This window comes from Malus domestica, chromosome 16, assembly GCF_042453785.1.
Source record: "Malus domestica chromosome 16, GDT2T_hap1".
Taxonomy (NCBI): domain Eukaryota; kingdom Viridiplantae; phylum Streptophyta; class Magnoliopsida; order Rosales; family Rosaceae; genus Malus; species Malus domestica.
The window spans coordinates 11,772,432-11,792,798 of NC_091676.1; the positions used below are offsets into that span (position 1 = coordinate 11,772,432).

The 20,367-nt window shown below is 40.3% G+C and overlaps 2 protein-coding genes and 1 long non-coding RNA gene across 4 annotated transcripts; all 3 read right to left on the reverse strand.

The window, feature by feature from the left end:
- Positions 1-2,864: 2,864 nt before the first annotated feature.
- Positions 2,865-4,758, reverse strand: LOC139192933 (uncharacterized). Its single transcript, XR_011577495.1, has 2 exons — positions 4,624-4,758; positions 2,865-3,359 (listed from the first exon to the last, which is right to left on the reverse strand). It is a non-coding gene; the product is annotated as an uncharacterized lncRNA (long non-coding RNA).
- Positions 4,759-5,881: 1,123 nt separating this feature from the next.
- Positions 5,882-8,521, reverse strand: LOC103403549 (uncharacterized). The gene is made up of 3 exons (XM_008342391.4): positions 7,884-8,521; positions 7,084-7,245; positions 5,882-6,940 (listed from the first exon to the last, which is right to left on the reverse strand). The coding sequence occupies exons 1-3, from the start codon at positions 7,957-7,959 to the stop codon at positions 6,858-6,860; spliced, it is 321 nt and encodes a 106-aa protein (XP_008340613.1). The 5' UTR covers positions 7,960-8,521; the 3' UTR covers positions 5,882-6,857.
- Positions 8,522-10,428: 1,907 nt separating this feature from the next.
- On the reverse strand, positions 10,429-12,635 carry LOC103430763 (uncharacterized). 2 transcript variants are annotated; one of them, XM_029096102.2, is made up of 6 exons: positions 12,484-12,635; positions 12,244-12,376; positions 11,943-12,112; positions 11,379-11,670; positions 11,043-11,212; positions 10,429-10,743 (listed from the first exon to the last, which is right to left on the reverse strand). In XM_029096102.2, the coding sequence occupies exons 1-6, from the start codon at positions 12,509-12,511 to the stop codon at positions 10,589-10,591; spliced, it is 948 nt and encodes a 315-aa protein (XP_028951935.2). In that variant the 5' UTR covers positions 12,512-12,635; the 3' UTR covers positions 10,429-10,588. The 2 variants fall into 2 exon arrangements, with proteins under 2 accessions (XP_028951935.2, XP_017186536.3); XM_017331047.3 differs by having other exon boundaries at positions 12,487-12,616.
- Positions 12,636-20,367: the final 7,732 nt, after the last annotated feature.

Sequence of the window (20,367 nt, forward strand, 5' to 3'; positions counted from 1 at the left end):
AAACAAAAGTCCGGTGGACGGATCTTCCTGATTGGATTACTAGGATTGACTTTGGTCAAGATGTTCTGAAACGTTCTTGAGCACTAAAAGTAGCATTACTAGATACCTAGTGGAGCATAGCGAGCCTATCTTAGTTAGCAAGTTATCCCAGGTGATGAGCATCTCGATTTACATGCAAGTGGCACCTTATTGTGTTATACATATTTACTGAACTTCTAGATGACATGAATGAAATGTACAATTGCTAGTATAGAAATGCGAGCCTAGAATCTTATTAGAAGTATTATTTAAAACTTATATCTGGTATGACAAAATAGTTAATGGTCGTGAGAAGACAATACTATAAGTTCTTACGGTTGTAAATCATAGGGGTTGAGGTAAGGGTTGGTTGTGTGTTAAATGTACTGCACCATGTAGCAATGGTACATAAATGGTCTTGCTTGGTATATCTGCGATAAAGGACCATACGTATTACATGAGTGATCATGCTTGATATATCCGCGATAGGTAATCACTGCCTGCACGATTAAACTATGCGTATGGTTCTACTTGGTATATCCGCAATGTGGGACAATATGCATTCTAGGAGTGATCATGCTTGGTAGATCTACGATGAGTGATCACTACCTAGAGCTATAGGATACAGTCCTGCTTGGTATATCTGCGATGAATGACTGTTAGGGGTGATCATGCTTGGTATATCCGCAATGAGTGATCACTGCCTACGTTATTAGACTATGCATATGGTTCTGCTTGGTTTATTTGCAATGGGGGACCATACGCATTCTAGGAGTGATCAAGCTTGGTATATCCGTACCTAGAGTTAGGATGTGGTCCTGCTTGGTTCAGCGATGGGTCACCATATGTATTACAGGAGTGATCATGCTTGGTATATCCGCGATGGGTGATCACTGCATGCACGATTAAACTATGCTTATGGTTCTGCTTGGTTTATCTGCAATAGGGGACCATACGCATTCTAGGGGTGATGATGATTATTTGTACTTGGTACATTTCGATAGGCGACCATAGTTTAGTTGGATTCCGTTTAGTGGTCCAGAATCCTTACTCTTGCTCATTCCCATAAGGTTAGTCCGTCACTAGATTCGAGTGAATAGAAATTGCTCACAGAAGACATTGTGTATAAATTATATTTATCATGTTATTACTTGGAATCCAGGTAGGGAATTATGTAGAGTTCCTTTATTAAATTTTGTGAATTGATATGTGATCTTATTGATTGAGTAACGTAGCTAAATGTTAATATCGTGCATCTTTGATTCATGGAATTGATTAATTAGAGTGATTGTGGAATGATATTGGATATGGTTGTTATTATTATGATTGGACTCATTGACCAATGTGGTTAGAGAATAATATTGTGCTTCATTGATTGTTCTTTGAGATGTTGCATACTATGAATTGCGATATTATGTTGAAACATAGTGATTTATATGATGGATGAATTGGAAATCTTAATTGTCATGTGGGTTTGTTATGTAGCCCTGAATCTAGTACTTTCATGCTTGTCAAGTTCTAATAATTGATTGAGGGATGTTATACCTTTCTATTAGAATATAATGTGATAAAAGTCGGAATGTAGTAGATGGTGAAATACGAATAGCTTGATCCCTATTTAGAGTACGTAGGCAGTCTAACTCAAAGGTTAGATGCAGCCATGAAATAAAAGAAAGTCACTGCGTGGTTGAATCATTGATTGCATTTTGGACTTGTCTTAGAGACGAGACGTGATAAATAAACATGGTTGAGTTGACGTCACATGTCGATCTTAGACGTATGTCAAGATCGGGGCGTGACAGGATGGGCCTGAGAGGATTGTCAGAGGTGCCATTCTCAAGTACGAAGTTAGTAAAATAGTGTTTCTCACACAATATGGTGTGCGTGGTTGCACTATCAACCAGACAAGTAACTTCCTCACTAGTCATACCTAGAAATAAATTAATTGAATCAGTCACATGCATAAATATAATTCCATTCATTTAATTAATCAATTCGAGAAATAATATCCATAGTTCAAAACAAACCAATCCAAACAAATAATTCCAAAAACTTAGAAAAATTGTCTAAAAAATTAAGGGAACTTTAACGAAAAGCTCCCGGTACTGTTCACTTTAACGAAAAACCACATTTTTACACTAAAAAGTCAATCCTGGTACTATTCACTTTACCCTTTATTTTGTCTTTATCATTAAAACTCAAAGTTTTCATGCCCTTTTCATTAGTTTTCCTAAAAATTAAACCATAAACCGAAATTTTGGGGGGTTCGGCCACTCCTAGTGGGCTCGGCCACTAGGGGTTAAAAACACCCTAAAACATGTCTTAGAAATATAAAACTTTATTCTTCCATAGGAGCGAATAAAGGTCGTACCCAGTGCACAAGGCTCCCGCTTTACGTAGGGTCTGGGAGAGGTGAATGTTGGCTTCCATAGGAGCGGATGCCTCCTGAAAATCTTAAACCTCTAAAGTTATAGTAGCATCTTCGGGATGTTCCACACGCATAAAGTTAGTCTGATGACGGGAATGATACTTGGCAATATCCTCGGGGGTAGCTCGGTATACGCCTGACCAATGATCCTTTAATCCACAGTGGTAGCACATGTCCAGTTCAGTCAAATCCGATTAAACGATAACTTTTCCCTTGTTGTTGAAGTTTGGGGCCTTAAAGGCAAGGGGTTAGCGCTTCTGGGTCAAGTTTCCTCCCTTGGATGGGCCTCTGTTCGGTGAATCTTGGGCCAGTGGTGGGCCTTGTCGCTTATTTCCACAGCCATGACGAGGTTTCCGTCGGTTGTGGTTGTTAGAATTAGTTGCAAGCGCTTCAGGATAACATATATTAAATCCAAAAATTTGGTGAACTTTTGTGCCCTATATTATTGCTGCATGACAATATTTGTGGCATTGAAGATCAAATAGGTTTTCTCCAGGAGATCTTGTTCGGTTAAGTCTTCTTTACAGAACTTAAGCAGTGATCAGATTCTACAAACTTCAGAGTTGTATTCATTCAAAGACTTAAAATCTTGGAAGCGTAAATGTTGCCAGTTGTGCCTCGCTTCAGGCAAGTAGATGTCTTTCTAGTGATCAAAGCGATCGGCCAGAGCGTATGGGGATCCTCCTCTGCGATGTACTTGGTCTGCAGTGCATCATGGACGTGTCTTCGAATGAAGATCCTAGCAGTAGCTTTCTGAGCTTCATCGACGGGTTCATCGTCAATTGGTTCCTCAATCGTAGCTCTGAGACTCTTTGTAGTAAGATGGAGCTTCACGTCTTGAACCCACTTCAGGTAGTTTCTTCCAGAGACTTCTAGAGCGGTGAAATCGAGCTTGTTCAAGTTCGACATATCCCTAAAACAGAGGGTACAACAAAATGTGGTTAGTCATATGGTAATCCATAGACATACATTGTAGAACATACGGGTTCTATGGACAAGTATTGGTTTAATTTAACCATGAAAGCTACGGGTTTCATGTGGTAAGTTTTGAATGAAAACTTCAGGTTTCAAAGGCACTAAATTCGAAACTATAGGTTCAATTTAGTTATGAACGTTTAGTTCATATAAGGGTACTTGCAATAACACAGAATACAATATACAATAAAGTGTAGTGAATTTGTGGATTGCTTCAGGAACCCAAGTGAGACTACGGAAGATAGTCAACGGTTCAAAGAAACGAAATAATTTATTGAATCATTAATGCCAAAAAGTGAACTTCAGGTTAATAATTTTGGATTAATTGTCAAATTAATAGACTGCTGGTCACTTTAATTAATTCAATAGATTGGACCATACAAGGTCAATAGTAGAAGCAAAACATAATAATAACATTCAGGTTAAAATCATATAGAATGCCAAAAGAAGCATTGGATTCGAAAAACCATAGCCCAATAGCATTTAGGCTTGGGTGCCACGAGTAGGGCAAAGCCTTAAAGGCATGTGGGCCTCGGGGTGGCTGTAAAGTAGTCCAAACATGGCTGTAGACCATGGGCCAAGAGACAGGGAAGCCTAACAGCAAGGTTGTTGGCATTTTAGGCCAAAACGGTGTGCAGGGGCAGGCCCTGCCGAAGCTTAGTTTTGGGCCATGGGATAAGCATAACCTACTGGGCTGGCTGTGGTATACGCAGGCCGGGGTAAGGGAAAGCCCAGCAAAGCTACGGGCTGTGCTGGAGTGGGCTTAGGTGTGGACTTAGGCTTTAGGCCCGTGTGCTAGTTAACCCAGGCTGAAGCCTGGTTGGGTTCAAATGGCAACAAGCCCAAAAGGCTGTTACGCTCGGTCCAGGGTGTCAAAACGACATCGTTCCCCAAGAGGTTGGGCTGCAAGCCAGCGCGATGGTCCACGATGGTGCCACGGTGGTGCGGCAGCGGTGTCGCATATATCCCATTTTTTTTTTTTGAATTTCTAGGGTTTAAAACCATAATTGCTTCTAAATTAATTTCAATGCTTTGACTCACAAATTTCACATAGGATAATTGCGTATTGCATGAACAAGTATATATATTGACAAGATATATATAATTGAAAGGAAAATATAAATATAAGAGGTTCATGCATCATGGAAAAGGTTTTCATGCTTCAAAGTTGTTTCAAATATCTTAATTTATTATAAAAGAACCTGATTGGCATAAAACAATTGAAAGCCTTTGAATTTGTAGAAGAAAGCTTCCTCCACGATCCTTCAGTTCCTTAGCTTCTGGCAAGAGTGTGCTGATAACGTGTTGTAGGTCTATTTGACTGAACTGTATTTAGGACATAGAGGAAGAATGGCCGGCGGCATTAGAGAGAGACGAAAGATATATAATTATGAGGTGTGTGTTGATTCACCCCTTTGTACCCTTATTTATAGTATTAGGATTGGTAGAATCCTTAACCTTATAGCATTATATCTCTAATATGAATTAAACTACTAATAGGAATATAAAAGATACTCCTAGATACATTAGGATTTACACAATCATTCATAATCCAATAGAACTGCAACAACTATTTTTTTTTTTAGATTTATTATTATCAAACAAAAAGACTTTGATTCAAACTATTATAATAATTTAGGAGAACCAGAATTTCGAACAAGGAACGACCACATACACTATCCACTAGGATATTGAAGCACATATAAAATTAGGACAAAGTTTCATGACTTGAAAAAAAAAAAAGTTATGTTTTAATAGGAAGATATTTTGCAAATTACACTTAATTCTTCAACTTCTCAAAATATCACGCCGATTTGTTAATAGGACTTATTAGAGGGTTCACTAATCTTAAGTTGCGCGCTGTAAACCGTTTAACTATGCGTGTTTCTTGTAATTTTCTCTTAACTTTGGTAGATAGTTTTGTCTTTGTTTTGTAAATATTACTGAATTTTAACAAATTCAACCCATAAGTACAAACATGATCCTTTTTTACATGAATAATAAAATTATTACTATTATATGTCTTTGTCACACATTGATAAACTAATGTATCACAATAAATACCAAATTTAATGGAGTTCAAATAATATGCCATTATATGAAATTATTGAAAATTTCCTAAAAATCTATTTGACTTTAAATTTATATTAATCTCTATATATAAAGAGAAAAGAGTTTGGTGAAACATTATTAGATTTTCTAAAACAGACAATAAAAGTACACCACTTAGTACTATGGTCTAGTGCAATGTTCTAAAAAGAGCTAGCTGCTAGTCGAACGACGGGCTGGAGCCTAGCGCCTAGGTTGATTTAGATAAATTTATTATATATTGTGTAAATAAGCAGAGATTACATAAAGTACATGTATCCAACAAGCTTACAATTTGAAAACACATTAACCATATAATCTATGTGAGTGTTCTTGGATAATACATGTATCCAACAAGGCAACAAGTATCCATCAAGCTTACAATTTAAAGGCACATTAAGCATATAATCAAAATGAATGTTCTTGGATAATACATGTATGCAATAAGCATCCAACATACTTCCAATTTAAAAGCACATTGAGCATATAATCAGAATGAGAGTTCTTGGATAATACATGTATCCAACAAGTATCCACCAAACTTACAAATTAAAAGCACATTAAGCATATAATCATAATAAGTGTTCTTGGATAACAGGGGATGAGCTCGTGGACACAGGAACCTTAAGTTAACTTATTTAATTTTTAATTTAGAATAAATAAATAAAACCACTTAGCCACCTACCTCCGCCTAGGTAGCTGGCTAGCTTCCAACCGATTTTTCAGAACGCCATGCCCAAAATCAAGGCTGGCATGCACCGCCCAGGGCCTAGGTGGCCTCCTAGGCCGATTTTTAGAACACTGGTCTAGTGATATTTTTCTTCACTTGTAAGTGAGAGGTCTTAGGTTCAATTCTCGCCAAGAGCGAATGAACAACATTATTGCTAGCCCATTATGAGGCTAAACTCACCCGCTCCCATTTAGTAGATAATATCATTTGTTCAAAAAAATAAAAAAAAATGAGGAAAAAATTGTAATTTTCTAATATGTTTGAAAACGAGTCTCAAAACTCGCATAGTAGGTGGTTAATCTTCTTTTGTTTTTGAATTTATTTACCAAAAGATATCGGCAAGCTTAGTGCTTTAGTAGTGTCAAAGACTGTGACCTCTGCATCCACTATGCAAGTATCGTTCATCAAGGAAAATGATCATCGTCGGATTCTTTTCATGGAGATCCTGTGATCATGATCGTTCATCGTATATTGTACGATCAGTTTTCATTAGGTACTATTTATATTTAATTTTAAATTTTGAAATGATTTCTGACCGCACAACGTACGATGAACGTTTACGATCACAGATTCCCAAGATCCCAGGAAAAGGATTCGGCGAGAACCCTTTTCCGTTCATCAAAAGCCCCTTGTCTGCCTGATCAAAACTGACCATTGTGATGAATGTTGGGAACCCCCCATCTGGACCAAAAGCGCTGAACCTGTGAGTAGCCACAAGAAGAAAATCAAATCGTTTGTTCCCAATTTTGCAGTTCCATTGAGAAGTGTAGATATAGAAATATAAAAAGCAAAATATATAGAAACTATACATAACTTATTACACATAAAAAGGGCCACTCTGTACCTTTCCCAAAGCAATGCTTGGAATGCAGATGATCTGCGAAGCGCAAGGAAAACTTTGTAAAGATTTTGGAGCGAGAATGTAGTTTTTTTGCATCAACCAATCTTAGGTAAACTGCAAGATGAGTACCCTTTGCATGACTATTTCCCTTGGGATAATGTCTTCCTGCAATAATCAACAAATAAAGGAAGAATATTAACTACATGGGTTAATCTCAGTTTAGTACCCTGAAATTTCGTGGTTTTCAACATTTGATGCATAAAGTTTTTTTCATCCGAGTTATACTTCAAGTCTTAATTTTGGAACAGTTTGGTACATCCGTTAAGTTAGCTGTTAAGTCAGCCGTTAACTGATGATATGACGTCCTAGTAAATAATGACATGACGCCACCTAGATATTAAAAAAAATTAAAAATTAAAAACTTAAAAATTAAATATTGAAAAAAAGTAAAAAACTAAACTCAAATTTGAAATCCCCTTCATCCCTTTCCTCTCCCCTATTTCTTCCTGACCATCGCCACCCTTCGTCCTTTTTCTCATTGTTCAAAGGTTTTCTTTTTATTTAAAAAGATTATGCATCTACCCAAAATTTATCAGCAAACCACCATTCGAATGCAGAGAGCTAATGGTGCATTTCTTGATTATGGTAAATTTCAATGAAAAATTAGTATATCAGAAAAAAACCCAAGTGTTGCATATAGTTTGATTCAGTTCCCAACTTTCTCAGCAACCAAACAATAGCAAAAAGATTCAAGAAAGAAAACTGCGATACGGAGACAGACAACAATGAGGGTTCTGATACACCTTTGGGAGATTCAGAAGACGATTCGGTAGAAGCCCGAGCTGACTCAGACAAGGCAGGCCAAGGCACAGCTCCCATTACAGACCCAACCTTGACGGCCCCATTAGAAGGCTTGTTCCAAGCTGGCCTCTTACCCGCATTGCCGTTCTCCGAGCCCTCACCCACCGACTCCTCCACCAGTGGAGGAGAAGACGAATTCGAGAGTCTGATTAGCCGAAGAAGAGGAAGGAAGGGACGGACGCGCCGCGGCGGCGACAGCTGGCTCAGTCACAGCCGTCGATAGCGACGAAGCAACGGCCGCATTCGGCTCAGATTCGCCCCGAACGATTTGAGTCCAAGGGGACGAGACAGCCCTAGTGGCGCGCCGCGATTGGGTCGGGCTGCTGACACTCTTGCCGAACAAGAACCAAACAAAAACACTAGGGTTTGCGAGAGAGACGGGAATGCAAATAGAAAAATCGTCGGAGAAGACGATGAACAGTGACAGAAGCCACTAATTTTAGGGCTGTGCTTCATTGAGATGGAGATTTTTAGAGAGAGAAAGGAAGGAGGGAGAGAGCGGAGGAAGCACTGGGACGAAAGGTGGCGATGGTGAGTAAGAAATGGGAAAGAGGAAAGGGATGAAGGGGATTTCAGATTTAGGGTTTTTAACCTTTTTTTTTTAATTTTTTTTTTTTTTTAAAGTTATTAATTTTTTTAATTTTTTAATATCTATATGGGCCCATATTAACACGTGGCGTCCAATCATTGTCCACATGAGCGCCACATCATCAATTAACGGCTGACTTAACAGTCAACTTAATGAATGTACGAAACTGTCTCAAAATTAAGACTTGAGTATAAATCTGGAATGAAAAAAACTTTATGCACCAAATGTTGAAAACCACGAAATTTTATGGTAGTAAACTGAGATTAACCCTAACTATTTTGGTTAACCTCTTTCTCTGCAATAATGTCATTTATGACTATATTGACATTTATGGCCCACAACACATATCCAATATTTCATTGCCGGAAAATACCATCGACATCGACGACTTGGTTGAAAATTATGCTGCCAACAGCCACCGCCGAACTTCACCACCACAACAGGTGGGGCCCCACATGTGAAATTAAAGTGAAAATAATGTCTCGTAGGAGACTAATCCCCAACCTCATGGTAAACGAAAAAAGTTGGGTTTCACCATAAAACTAATTTGATTATATGGGAAGTCGCCCAATTTACTTATAAGCCTATGCAAGGTCCCTCCTCCCATCAATGTAGGATTCATTATCAACACTCCCCCTCACGTGTGGCAAATTTTCAAGTCTAACACGTGGACAACACAACATGGTGAGGTGGAGCGTGTGTGGTTGTTTGATTTCACACATGAAACAACTTGCTCTGATACTATGCAAAAAGTTGGGGTTGCACCATAAAACCAATTGGCTATATGGAGAGTAGCACAACTTACTTATAAACTCATGCATGGTCCCTCATCACATCAATGTGTGAGATTCATTCTCAACAATAAACGCATCTTACCAGCTTAGCTACACCAGTTTATTTTGAATATTGTCATGTTATAATTATGAATAATGCCAAAGAGACTAAATTTGTAAACAAAATTTACAAACTAAATGATGCGTCACCAATAGAAATGAGCACGTTTATCAATGGTTAAGTAATAATTCAATCATCAATTTTCATGTCATTTAATTTACCAAATTTTATCTACAAATTTAGTTTTCCTAGCATTGCTTTGTAATTATATCTAACAAGCATATCAAAATTCTTTTTATTTCCTTTTTGTTTTCTTTTCGTGAGTTACTTGGTAGTTTATTTCAAACTTACAACTAAAACAAAACCAACTTAATTTATTGGGAGAGTATACATATTATTAATTCAGTTTACATCATGTTTAAGAGCAAGATAGTTATCTCCTTTGATTTTGCAATTTCAATTTCGTAAATGAATCACATGAAGGATCTACATATTATTAATTCAGTTTACATCATGTTTAAGAGCAAAGGGGAAGGATTGCAATCGAAAAAACACAAAGAATTGATATCAATTCAAACTTCAAACCTGATGTGGTAGACGGTTTTGAAGAGAGAGATGGGCGATGGAGGTAGCTGCTGCAACTGGGTATGCAGTTTCTGCCTCCCAAACTGATCAAATGAAAAAAAAAAAGTTGTTGACTTTGCGCAACGTAGGTGGGCATGCGTCGCGCAAAGTTGGGAAAAAGCGGTAAATTCTTTTGGTTTGGCGCAAAAAATTTGCGCGACGCCGTCCTTCGTCGCGCAAAATTACGTTGCGCAAGTTTTCGTCGCGCAAACATGTTTTTGTACTAGTGGTACGAAATTATTATAATTATTTAGGAGATAGAAGAGTTTCGAACCCGGGACGCATAAGTAGAAATCCAAACACATTCACTAATATATTAGGCCACATGCAAAATGATGGATAACTTTAAGTAACTGTTGAGAAATGACATCAAAATAAAAACATTAGATGTAATTTTTTTCTTCTCAATCATATTTGTTAAGAATGATGAAATCTTTGGGTGAGTGACATCAAAATAATAGCATTAAATGTTTTTTTTTTCTTTTTCCCAATCACATTTATTAAGAATGATGAATGGTTTCAAGTCATTGTCGACCAATGCCATCAAACTAATAGCATGAATACATCCCCGGATCGAGTTTTAGTTTTACATCAAGCTCACTATAGTGCTTTAGCAATTGCAATGACGATGATGTCTGCCTCGACTATGCAAGTATTGTTCAATAAAAATCCCTTGTCTGCCTCATTCAAAGTGGCCAGTGTGATGAATGACGGCCAACCCCAACTCTTTTGTGAAGCGCTGAACCAAGTAGTACCTACAAGTAGAAACAATTCTTAGTAATTGCTGCACTCTATTTCAAGGTTTGATTAATTGAGAAGGGTGCATCGAAGCTTTCTTGGTTTTCTTTCAGGTAAGGTTTATATTACTCTTTTTTCATGTATTTTTCATTTTTTTTTAATAATTTATGTCACGTGTAACTTTTTCTTTTCTTAAAATTCCATTCGTACAGCCGAGGTTTAAAAAAAAAAAAAAATTCTTCCACGAAAGGAGACTATACATGTGTGTGGTTACTTTACATATAACATAAAACGTAGTAACAGGGACACTCTTTACCTGGAAAACTACAATGATGCATGTGATGCATTTGATCTACAATACGAAAGGTGAACTTTGTAAGGATTTGGGAGCGAGGATGTAGCTTTTCTGCATCAGCCAATGTTAAGTTAAGTGCAAGATGAGTACCCTTTGAAGCACCATCTCCCTCGGGATATATATCTATCTTCCTGCAATAGCCAACAAATTAGTGTAAAGTAAAACTCCAAATAACATACAGGTTTTATAGAAGATGCATGAAGTTTCACATATCAATCTAAACATATAATTGAAACTGAAAGCATCGATCTCCTTTCGTTCCTGGTGAGGGAGAGAAGAAAGTTGACAGTAGTTTACCATCTCTGGTTTTCTGCGGTGAATGGTTTGGAGCAATAATATTCATCTTTTAACTTTGAAAAGTTCTCAATCTTCCAAACATGCGTGTACATCGCAGCATTCTTGGTCATTGATATGGACCTTCCGTTGCCTGCTCTTCTTTCTTTACGAACAAAAACCTCCACTCCAAACACACAGGTGTCGTTAATGACATATCCATTGGAGGCATCAGCAAGTTCCTTAAGGGAGATAAGTTTATCAAAACCTACATCAGGCGCGGCCCCATGAAGGCACTTCTGCATTATCTTATCGTCTAAGTACCGCAACACCAAAAAAATCAGAAAAATTAAGCAATGTGTTTTCAATATAATGAAATAATAACTGGTCTATATGATCTGCTGCATGCATGAAAATTAAGTGTAAATAGATGGGTATATAATATCGGGAAATGATTTCCGCACACTCCCTTGATTCTTCTTTGATTTGATTTATTCAATAGAAAGAGAAAAAAAATAAAATGGGTGTTCAAAGGGAGAAAAGGAGTGTGTGGATATCACTTAGAGAAAACACACACATCATATATACCTTGCAAAACCACGTAGGTTCCTTTTTCCTGATCAAGCAAACACACTCTGAAGTCAACATATACTTCCCAGTCAGGCTGAAGTGAATCTGTTCGAGCCATTTGCAAGTAGATAGAGATGTGGCCTTCCACATTTTTCTTCTTGTTTCCATATGGGAAGATCACCAGTTTCCTTTATGACCAAAACATACATACATAAGTTACAGAATCATATATACACAAGTAACAGAATAATATACAAGACATGAATGTTTTGCAATTTGGTTTGTTTAATCAGCAGATATGTACAAGAATATGTACTACCATTTGTATCCTCCAGCTTCAAACTCGTCCGATTCAAATCTATGATCCCCTGTAAGTTCTTTTAGCATTGAAAACGACTCTAATTTTAAAGTGTAATGAGTTGCGGGTGAAACTGAATATGATCTCGAAATCCCTGTAACCGAATAGGGGCAACACAACAAAGTTTCAAAATATGCAGGCATTAGGCATCTGAGTCACTAAAATTCTGGAAAAGCAAAACAATGCTTGAAAGTATCTTACCACCTTGATCCAAGTTAAGGCTACCCATGGCAACAAAATTGACCAGCGAACGTTGATCGTGATCGGGTTACAAACCGAATGATGTTAAACTAGAAAAATAGAATGATCTGTAAACTCAACTCAATGAATAGAGCGAGTATTGCACGTTAATATTTATAGATAATATAAACACAAGTCTAATCCGTGCGGGATATGAACTAAGATATCTACAAGTCATCCAAGAATTATAATTCAACATGATACAAAAACTCCAATGAAGACTAGGACTCCTTATTCCTGCAGAACTAGACAACAGCAGTAGCAATGGCACGTTAGGACTCAACAACAGCAGGAAGCATAGGTGATGCGGACGTCTTTGGTTTAACACAAACGACAGAGTTTGTTACGTGTTTATATATTAGTTCTTAAGTCCTTGTCTAAGTGGCAAGAGGTCGATTGTCATGGCGGATAAAGTCCCACATCGGTAAGGGAAAGAAGAAAGAGTTTAAATAAAATTACCCCACTATAACCAACACCATATTGGTATTGTTGGAGTGGGGTCCTCGCCCGTCAACTTGAAAAATTCAATAATGAGAATTCACTTTCTATTAGAAATGTGATTTTTTTAAGTTTTTTTTTTTAATAATCCTTCAGCCTGTAGGGTTATATATCTATACATATATATATATATAGGAAGCTTTTAAGGGAAGGGATCCCCATTTTTCAGAAGAAAAAAAAAGGCATCATCTTGACCATTAGATTTGGCTTTAATGAAATCCTGTGGTTGAGATTTTATGGCCTGTGATTTAATCTCAGCCACAAAATTTCATTAAAGTCAAATCTAATAGTCAAGAGGGTGTCCTCATTTTTTTTGAAAAATAGGGATCCCTTCCCTTAAAGGGCCTGGTATAAGAAGCCTTTAAGGGAAGGGACTTATATATATATACACACACACACATGCTTTTTTATTAAGAGTAATATGTTTTAGCTAGGATTTGTTATTTGCTAAATTACTCAAACTCTCAGTTGTGGCCTTGAAGAAGGTCACTATACCTTCTTGATGTGGTACCAATATTTGATAATATTTGGTTGCAAGGGTTCCGAGATCAGTTATTGATGTACTGCTAACTCAAATTACACGGTAAAACAGTTAAAAATACAAGCACTGTCACTAATTTCTGATGAAAAATTAGCGGCACCTAATAGTGAAATTGGTAGATAAGGAAAATATGGAAAACGGGCCCCTAAACCTAAAATGCCTCTAAAATAATTGGTAGATATATGAGGATGAATACCTCCATACGTCCCTTTCTTTCATCATTTAATAAAATCTCAAGCATATGAATTTCTTGGAAGAGAAGCAAGTATATGGACTACTTCAAAAACTTCGAGTTAAGTAACACATATAAAATATAATAATTAGTAACTCCAAAGAAATGCAATCACAGGGTGGGTGGAAGCAAATTTAACACTGCATGATAACATGGTTTAGCTGGCTAGCTACACTACTTGAGAATTTCCCATGGACGGTGACCTCGGCCTCCACCAAGCAACTATCCTTAACAAAATCGCCCTTGCCGGCCTGACTGAAAGTGTCCAGTGCAATGAAGTAAGACCAACCCCAACTCGGACTCAAGGCATCAAACCATTGATTAGTAGCTACAGGAAGAGAATAGAATTATTTCACTTACATACATACATACATACATACGTGTCCAGTGCAATGAAGTAAGACCAACCCCAACTCGGACTCAAGGCATCAAACCATTGATTAGTAGCTACAGGAAGAGAATATAATTATTTCAGAATAGAATACATACATACATACATACATACATACATACATACGTGTCCAGTGCAATGAAGTAAGACCAACCCCAACTCGGACTCAAGGCATCAAACCATTGATTAGTAGCTACATGAAGAGAATAGAATTATTTCAGAATAGAAGAGCGCATTGTATATATATTATTAGAACGTGTCTGTCACATACATACATGAATAAGAGCGCATTGTATATATATATTATTAGAACGTGCCGTCCAATCTAATATCAATTAATTAGCAATAGCATGGAGAGACTTGAGATTATTAAAATTGTTTGTACCATACTTGACCAATCCCGAAACTACCGAGCACCGGCCAACGCTATACTGTCAAGGACCCAGAAGAGTTCCCCTCCGACCAGGAGGCCAATCACTACTCGACACGTGTCAAGATTAGAAGCCAATCAGAGCGCAGCACGTGTCGACATCAAGAACCAATCATAACATGACACATGTCAATGTGACAAAGCTACAAGTTTTTCTATAAATAGGGGTCATTCCCCCACAATATGGCCTAATGCCATTTTGTGTTAAATCATTCACAAGAACTCACTAAATTGAGAGCTTGATCCTTTGTACTTGTGTAAGCCCTTCACTACTAATAAGAACTCCTCTACTCCGTGGACGTAGCCAATCTGGGTGAACCACGTACATCCTGTGTTTGCTTCTCTGTCTCTATTCATTTACGTACTTATCCTCACTAGTGACGGAAGCAACCAAGCGAAGGTCACAAAACCTGACACTTTCTGTTGTACCAAAGTCTTCGCTGATTTTGTGCATCAACATTTGGCGCCGTCTGTGGGAAACGACACTTATTCCTACTCTCTTCAGCTGTGTCAAGCTGGTTTCTATCATTCGTACACTTTCTTTTGATCTGGCATCCCTCTCCAGCATGGGAAGCGAAGGAAGCCACAGCACACAGAATGACACCCCCCTTGCACATAGTGCGAAACAACGAAAGAAGGAAGGAAAACGAGTTCTTCTTCAAGCTAAAGTCGATGAGTTGGAAGCTCAGAACAACAAGATAGCAATGAGGAATGAGGTCCTCCAGGAGCAATATGAGAAGCTCTTCGAGACACTTCACGAAGCTAGGCAAGCTCAGACACGCGAGCTTGTTGCCCCCGTGGAAGTCAACCATCAACTGGGTGCCCTCCAACATGGAGGGTCACATGCATTCGACATGGATATCCCTGATAGGGAACAAATTACCCCTCGATTTGATAATCAACATGAGGCTTCTCTTAACCCAGTTGCTTCGACCCGAACCATGAGAAGCGGAGGGAGACACCTCTTTGCTGAAGGGGCAGAAGGATCGAAAGCCGTCTTTCGCGATTGTTGGGATTTCCTGAAGCAACGTCGAGAGAATTCCATCCATATAAGCTCAAAGATCAATGACCCAAGGATTTCTGAGAGACTCGGTCCCCTGCCACGGCCCGAGCCGGCCACCAACTTGGGGAAGGGGCAACAAGTCCTAGAGAGACATGAGGGTACAGGGGACTCAGAGGTGTTCCGACAGACATACCCTGGAAGTCAGTACAGCGAGTCCAGGGAAAAATCACATGCCCTTGATCAAACCTTCCTAATTCCAAGAGGAGATGGAGATTTACGAAAGAAAGCTCCAGTGGCACATAACTCCGCTCAGGACCCCCTTGTCCTACAACTTCTTGAGGAAGTAAACAAGTTGAAGGCTGAACGTCAGGCTGAAATACCTGACTGGAACCAACCCAGGCCTGGCCCTTTTACAAGGAGGATCCTCAACACCCCCCCTTCAAGCAAAGACAAAGCAGAAGCTTGGCTTGCAACTTTATACTGGGAAAGAGGACCCGATTGAGCACATTAACCTCTTTGAGTCCACCATGGCATACCGGATGCACACCGACGAAGAGCGATGTCTTCTCTTCCCCTCCACCCTCTCTGGCGGAGCTCTAAATTGGTATTGTCGTCTTACACCTGAGACGGTAGACTCATTTGAGGAATTGAGGAAACTATTTGTTTCCCAACACATTTTCCAAACCGATCGCTTGCACTCTGCAGATGACCTGTACACTATCCGCCAGAAGCCAGACGAGTCATTACGTATGTATGCTGGCCGCTTCAGCCATGAATACTCCCGGTGTGCCGAGGCAGACGACAAGACTGCCCTCAAAGCCTTCACGGCAGGCCTACGTGATTGTTTCTTTAAATACATGATCAATGCCAATACTTGGAAGACTTACTCTGAGGTGATGGCGCAGGCTTATAACCATGCCTCCGCCGAGGCAAAGACATATCAGGAGAAACCCCCTACAACCATCCTTTATCAACAAGTGGGAGGTGGAAGCCAGACTCACCTAAATGAGAAGACCTCGACTTTCCAAACAGCAGTGGCACCTCCCCATGCCGTGCATAATGCTTCACCGAATCAACAGACATATCAATTTCAAGGCAAGAGGAAGGATTTCCATCCTCACCACTCTCCTTCCAGTAAAAAGAGTAAGGGACACTATCCCGATAACCAAGGGTATCGCCACAATAACGCTCGCCCCCAGGCAGTCAATGCAGTGGGTCAAACCCGCGTCAAGATACCCCCTACCCCAAGGTATGAGACATACACGCCCTTGAATGCCACATGCGCGGCCATTTACCCCAGCATAGCTCACCTGATACCAAAGCCAAAGCCGAGGCACCCAGATTACACGCCCCCGAATAACGCGGGCATGTTTTGTTGCTACCATGAGCATAACGGCCATGATAGCGAGAAATGTATCATCCTCCGTGATCGTATTGAAGCTTTGGCACGAGAAGGAAAAATTGATCAATTCCTCCTTCACCCTCAAAGGGATAACCGTAACCAACGCCAGGTGAATGTCATATATTCCATAAGCGGCGGCACACCCATATCTGAATCTTCCAATAGGGCCATGAAAAACAGTGAACGAATTCTGAGGCCTGGTCACCAAGTGTTTCACGTGGAAGACATCAGGGGAGGGAAGTATCAAAAACCTAACTGGGATCCGATATGTTTCTACCCTGAGGAAGAAAGAGGCATCATCTACCCTCATAACGACCCATTGATCGTGGAGGCTCACATAGCCAACTTTGATGTTCGACGAATCCTCGTAGACACAGGGGCTTCAGTCAATATCATGTTTGCCGAAGCTTTCAGGGCACTCAGTGTAGCTGAACACTTGCTCGATCGCTCGATTTCTCCTCTGATAAGCTTCTCCGGTGATATCGTGCAACCCTTAGGGAGCATACATTTACCCTTTACTATTGGTACAGGCCCTTACACAGCTACCATTACCACTAACTTCCTAGTGGTTGACTGCCCAACGGCATACAATGTCATTTTTGGGCGCACAGGCATCAATGATCTCAAGGCTATGGTATCCACGCATATGCTGTTGATGAAATTTCCAACCCCCCATGGCAACGGCTACATCAGAGGAGATCAGCTTACTGCATGATCATGTTACAACACTTCAGTTAAGCAACAACACTTGCCCGGACCCAAGGAAACCCTGTCTGTACATGACCAAGTCACAAAGACCAGCCTAGATGAAGCGAACTTGGATCTTCCTGATAGCAACAATCAACCCGATGATCCTCGAGATGACTCTTTCACCCAGCAAGCCCAACCTGCTGAAGAGTTGGAGAAGGTACCTATCTCAAGAGATTATCCAGATCGTATGGTGAAGATTGGCACCACATTGTCACCACCCCTTCGGTTAGCATTGATATCTTTTTTGAAAGAGAACACTGAAGTCTTCGCCTGGTCATACGAGGACATGCCAGGCATCTCTCCCGATGTCATCTGTCATCGTTTGAGTATTGACCCCAAGATCAAGCCGGTGAGACAGAAGCGAAGATCTTATGACGCTGAACGATACGAGGCAATGAAAGCAGAAGTTGAAAAACTCAAAGGCATAGGCTTTGTCCGCGAAGTCAATTACCCGACATGGGTAGCAAATGTGGTCCTTGTTAGGAAAAATCCGACCAAAGAAAGTCTTTCGCTTCAAAAGGTCTTGTGGAGGATGTGTGTTGACTACACCGACCTAAACAAAGGGTGTCCGAAAGATAGTTTCCCTCTTCCTCTTATTGACAGGCTTATAGACTCTACGGCAGGGTGTGAGCTCTTGAGCTTTATGGACGCTTATTCAGGATACAACCAAATCCTCATGAACCCCTCAGACCAAGAACACACGACCTTCACTACTGACAGGGGACTATATTGCTATAAAGTCATACCTTTCGGCCTAAAGAATGCAGGAGCAACTTATCAGAGACTGGTCAATTCAATGTTCGCCGAACAAATTGGGAAGAACATGGAAGTTTACGTTGATGATATGCTAGTCAAAAGCAAACATGCTGACCAACACATCACCAACCTATCTGAAACTTTCACCATTCTAAAGAGGTATCGAATGAGGTTGAACCCCAACAAATGTGCCTTCGGCGTGGGCTCTGGCAAATTCTTAGGCTTCATGATTAGCCAACGAGGCATTGAAGCTAACCCTGAAAAGATCAAAGCAATCCTCGACATGAAAGAGCCAATAACTTCAAAAGACATCCAAAGCCTTACTGGCAAGGTGGCAGCCTTAACCAGATTCATCTCTAAGGCCACAGACAGATGTGCTCCTTTCTTCAAAGCACTCAAGGGAAATAAGAAGTACATTACATGGACGGAGGAATGTGCCAAGGCATTCAGGAACCTCAAAGAGTACATGAGTAAAGCCCCTCTGCTCTCCAAACCAGAAGTTGGTGACACTCTCATCATCTATCTATCGGTTTCGGCTTCAGCAGTCAGTTCTGTTCTTATTCGAATGGACAGTGGTGTCGAACGGCCCGTCTACTACGCTAGCAAGGCCCTACAAGATGCGGAGACACGATACTCCAACATTGAGAAATTAGCTCTAGCATTGGTCATGTCTGCTCGGAAACTTCGCCCTTATTTCCAAGCACACGCCATCATCGTGCTTACCAATCACCCTCTTCGACAGATACTCCAGAGTCCTGACACGTCTGGACGAATGATCAAATGGGCGATAGCATTGGGTGAGTTTGACATCTCCTACCAACCAAAACCAGCCGAAAAAGGCCAAGCAGTAGCAGATTTCATCGCCGACTTCACATATCCTGTTGACAGTGCTTCTACACCTGAAGCAGTAGCTTCATTACCATCGGAAGCTCAGAAGATAGAACCAACAACCCCAGCATGGAGTCTGTATGTTGATGGCTCATCCAACCAACAGGGCTGTGGAGCGGGACTAGTCTTGACTACGCCCGACAAAGTAGCAATGGAGTATGCTCTTCGTTTCAAATTCAAGGCATCAAACAATGAGGCCGAGTACGAAGCCCTTCTAGCAGGATTACGTTTGGCCAAACACCTCGGGGTTAAACAAATTGATATTTTCAGTGACTCCCAATTAGTGGTCAACCAGGTTACCAACAACTTTGATGCTAAGGACAGCTCCATGGCAGCATATCTTGCGCAAACACAACTTTTGCTCAAACACTTCCACTACCAGATCACCCAAGTTCCTCGAGCGGCAAACAGTCATGCAGACGCCCTAGCTCGCCTCGCCTCAGCTGTGGAAGACAAGATTGGAAGAAAAATTCATGTCGAACTGTTGGCAACACCAAGCACCATGGCCGCAGAAGTATGCAACTTACAACAGGGGGATAGTTGGATCACCCCGATCTATAATTTCCTTGCTCATGGCACCCTCCCAAATGATAAAGTCCAGGCTAAGCAAATTCGATACAAGTCTACCCGCTACCTGATCATCAATGATCAACTCTATAAGCGAGGTTTTAGCCTGCCATACTTAAGGTGTCTTACGCCTGCCGAGGCGGAAATCGTCCTTCGGGAAATACATGAGGGAGTCTGTGGAGATCATGCTGGATCTCGGTCCCTAGCACACAAGACTTTTCGCCAAGGATATTACTGGCCAACACTCCACCAGGATGCCATCAAAGTATCCCGCTCATGTGACAAATGTCAACGATATGCGACTATTCCTCATTCCCCTCCAGAGCCTCTTACTCCTATGATCAGCCCTTGGCCCTTCGCCCAGTGGGGACTTGATTTGATCGGCCC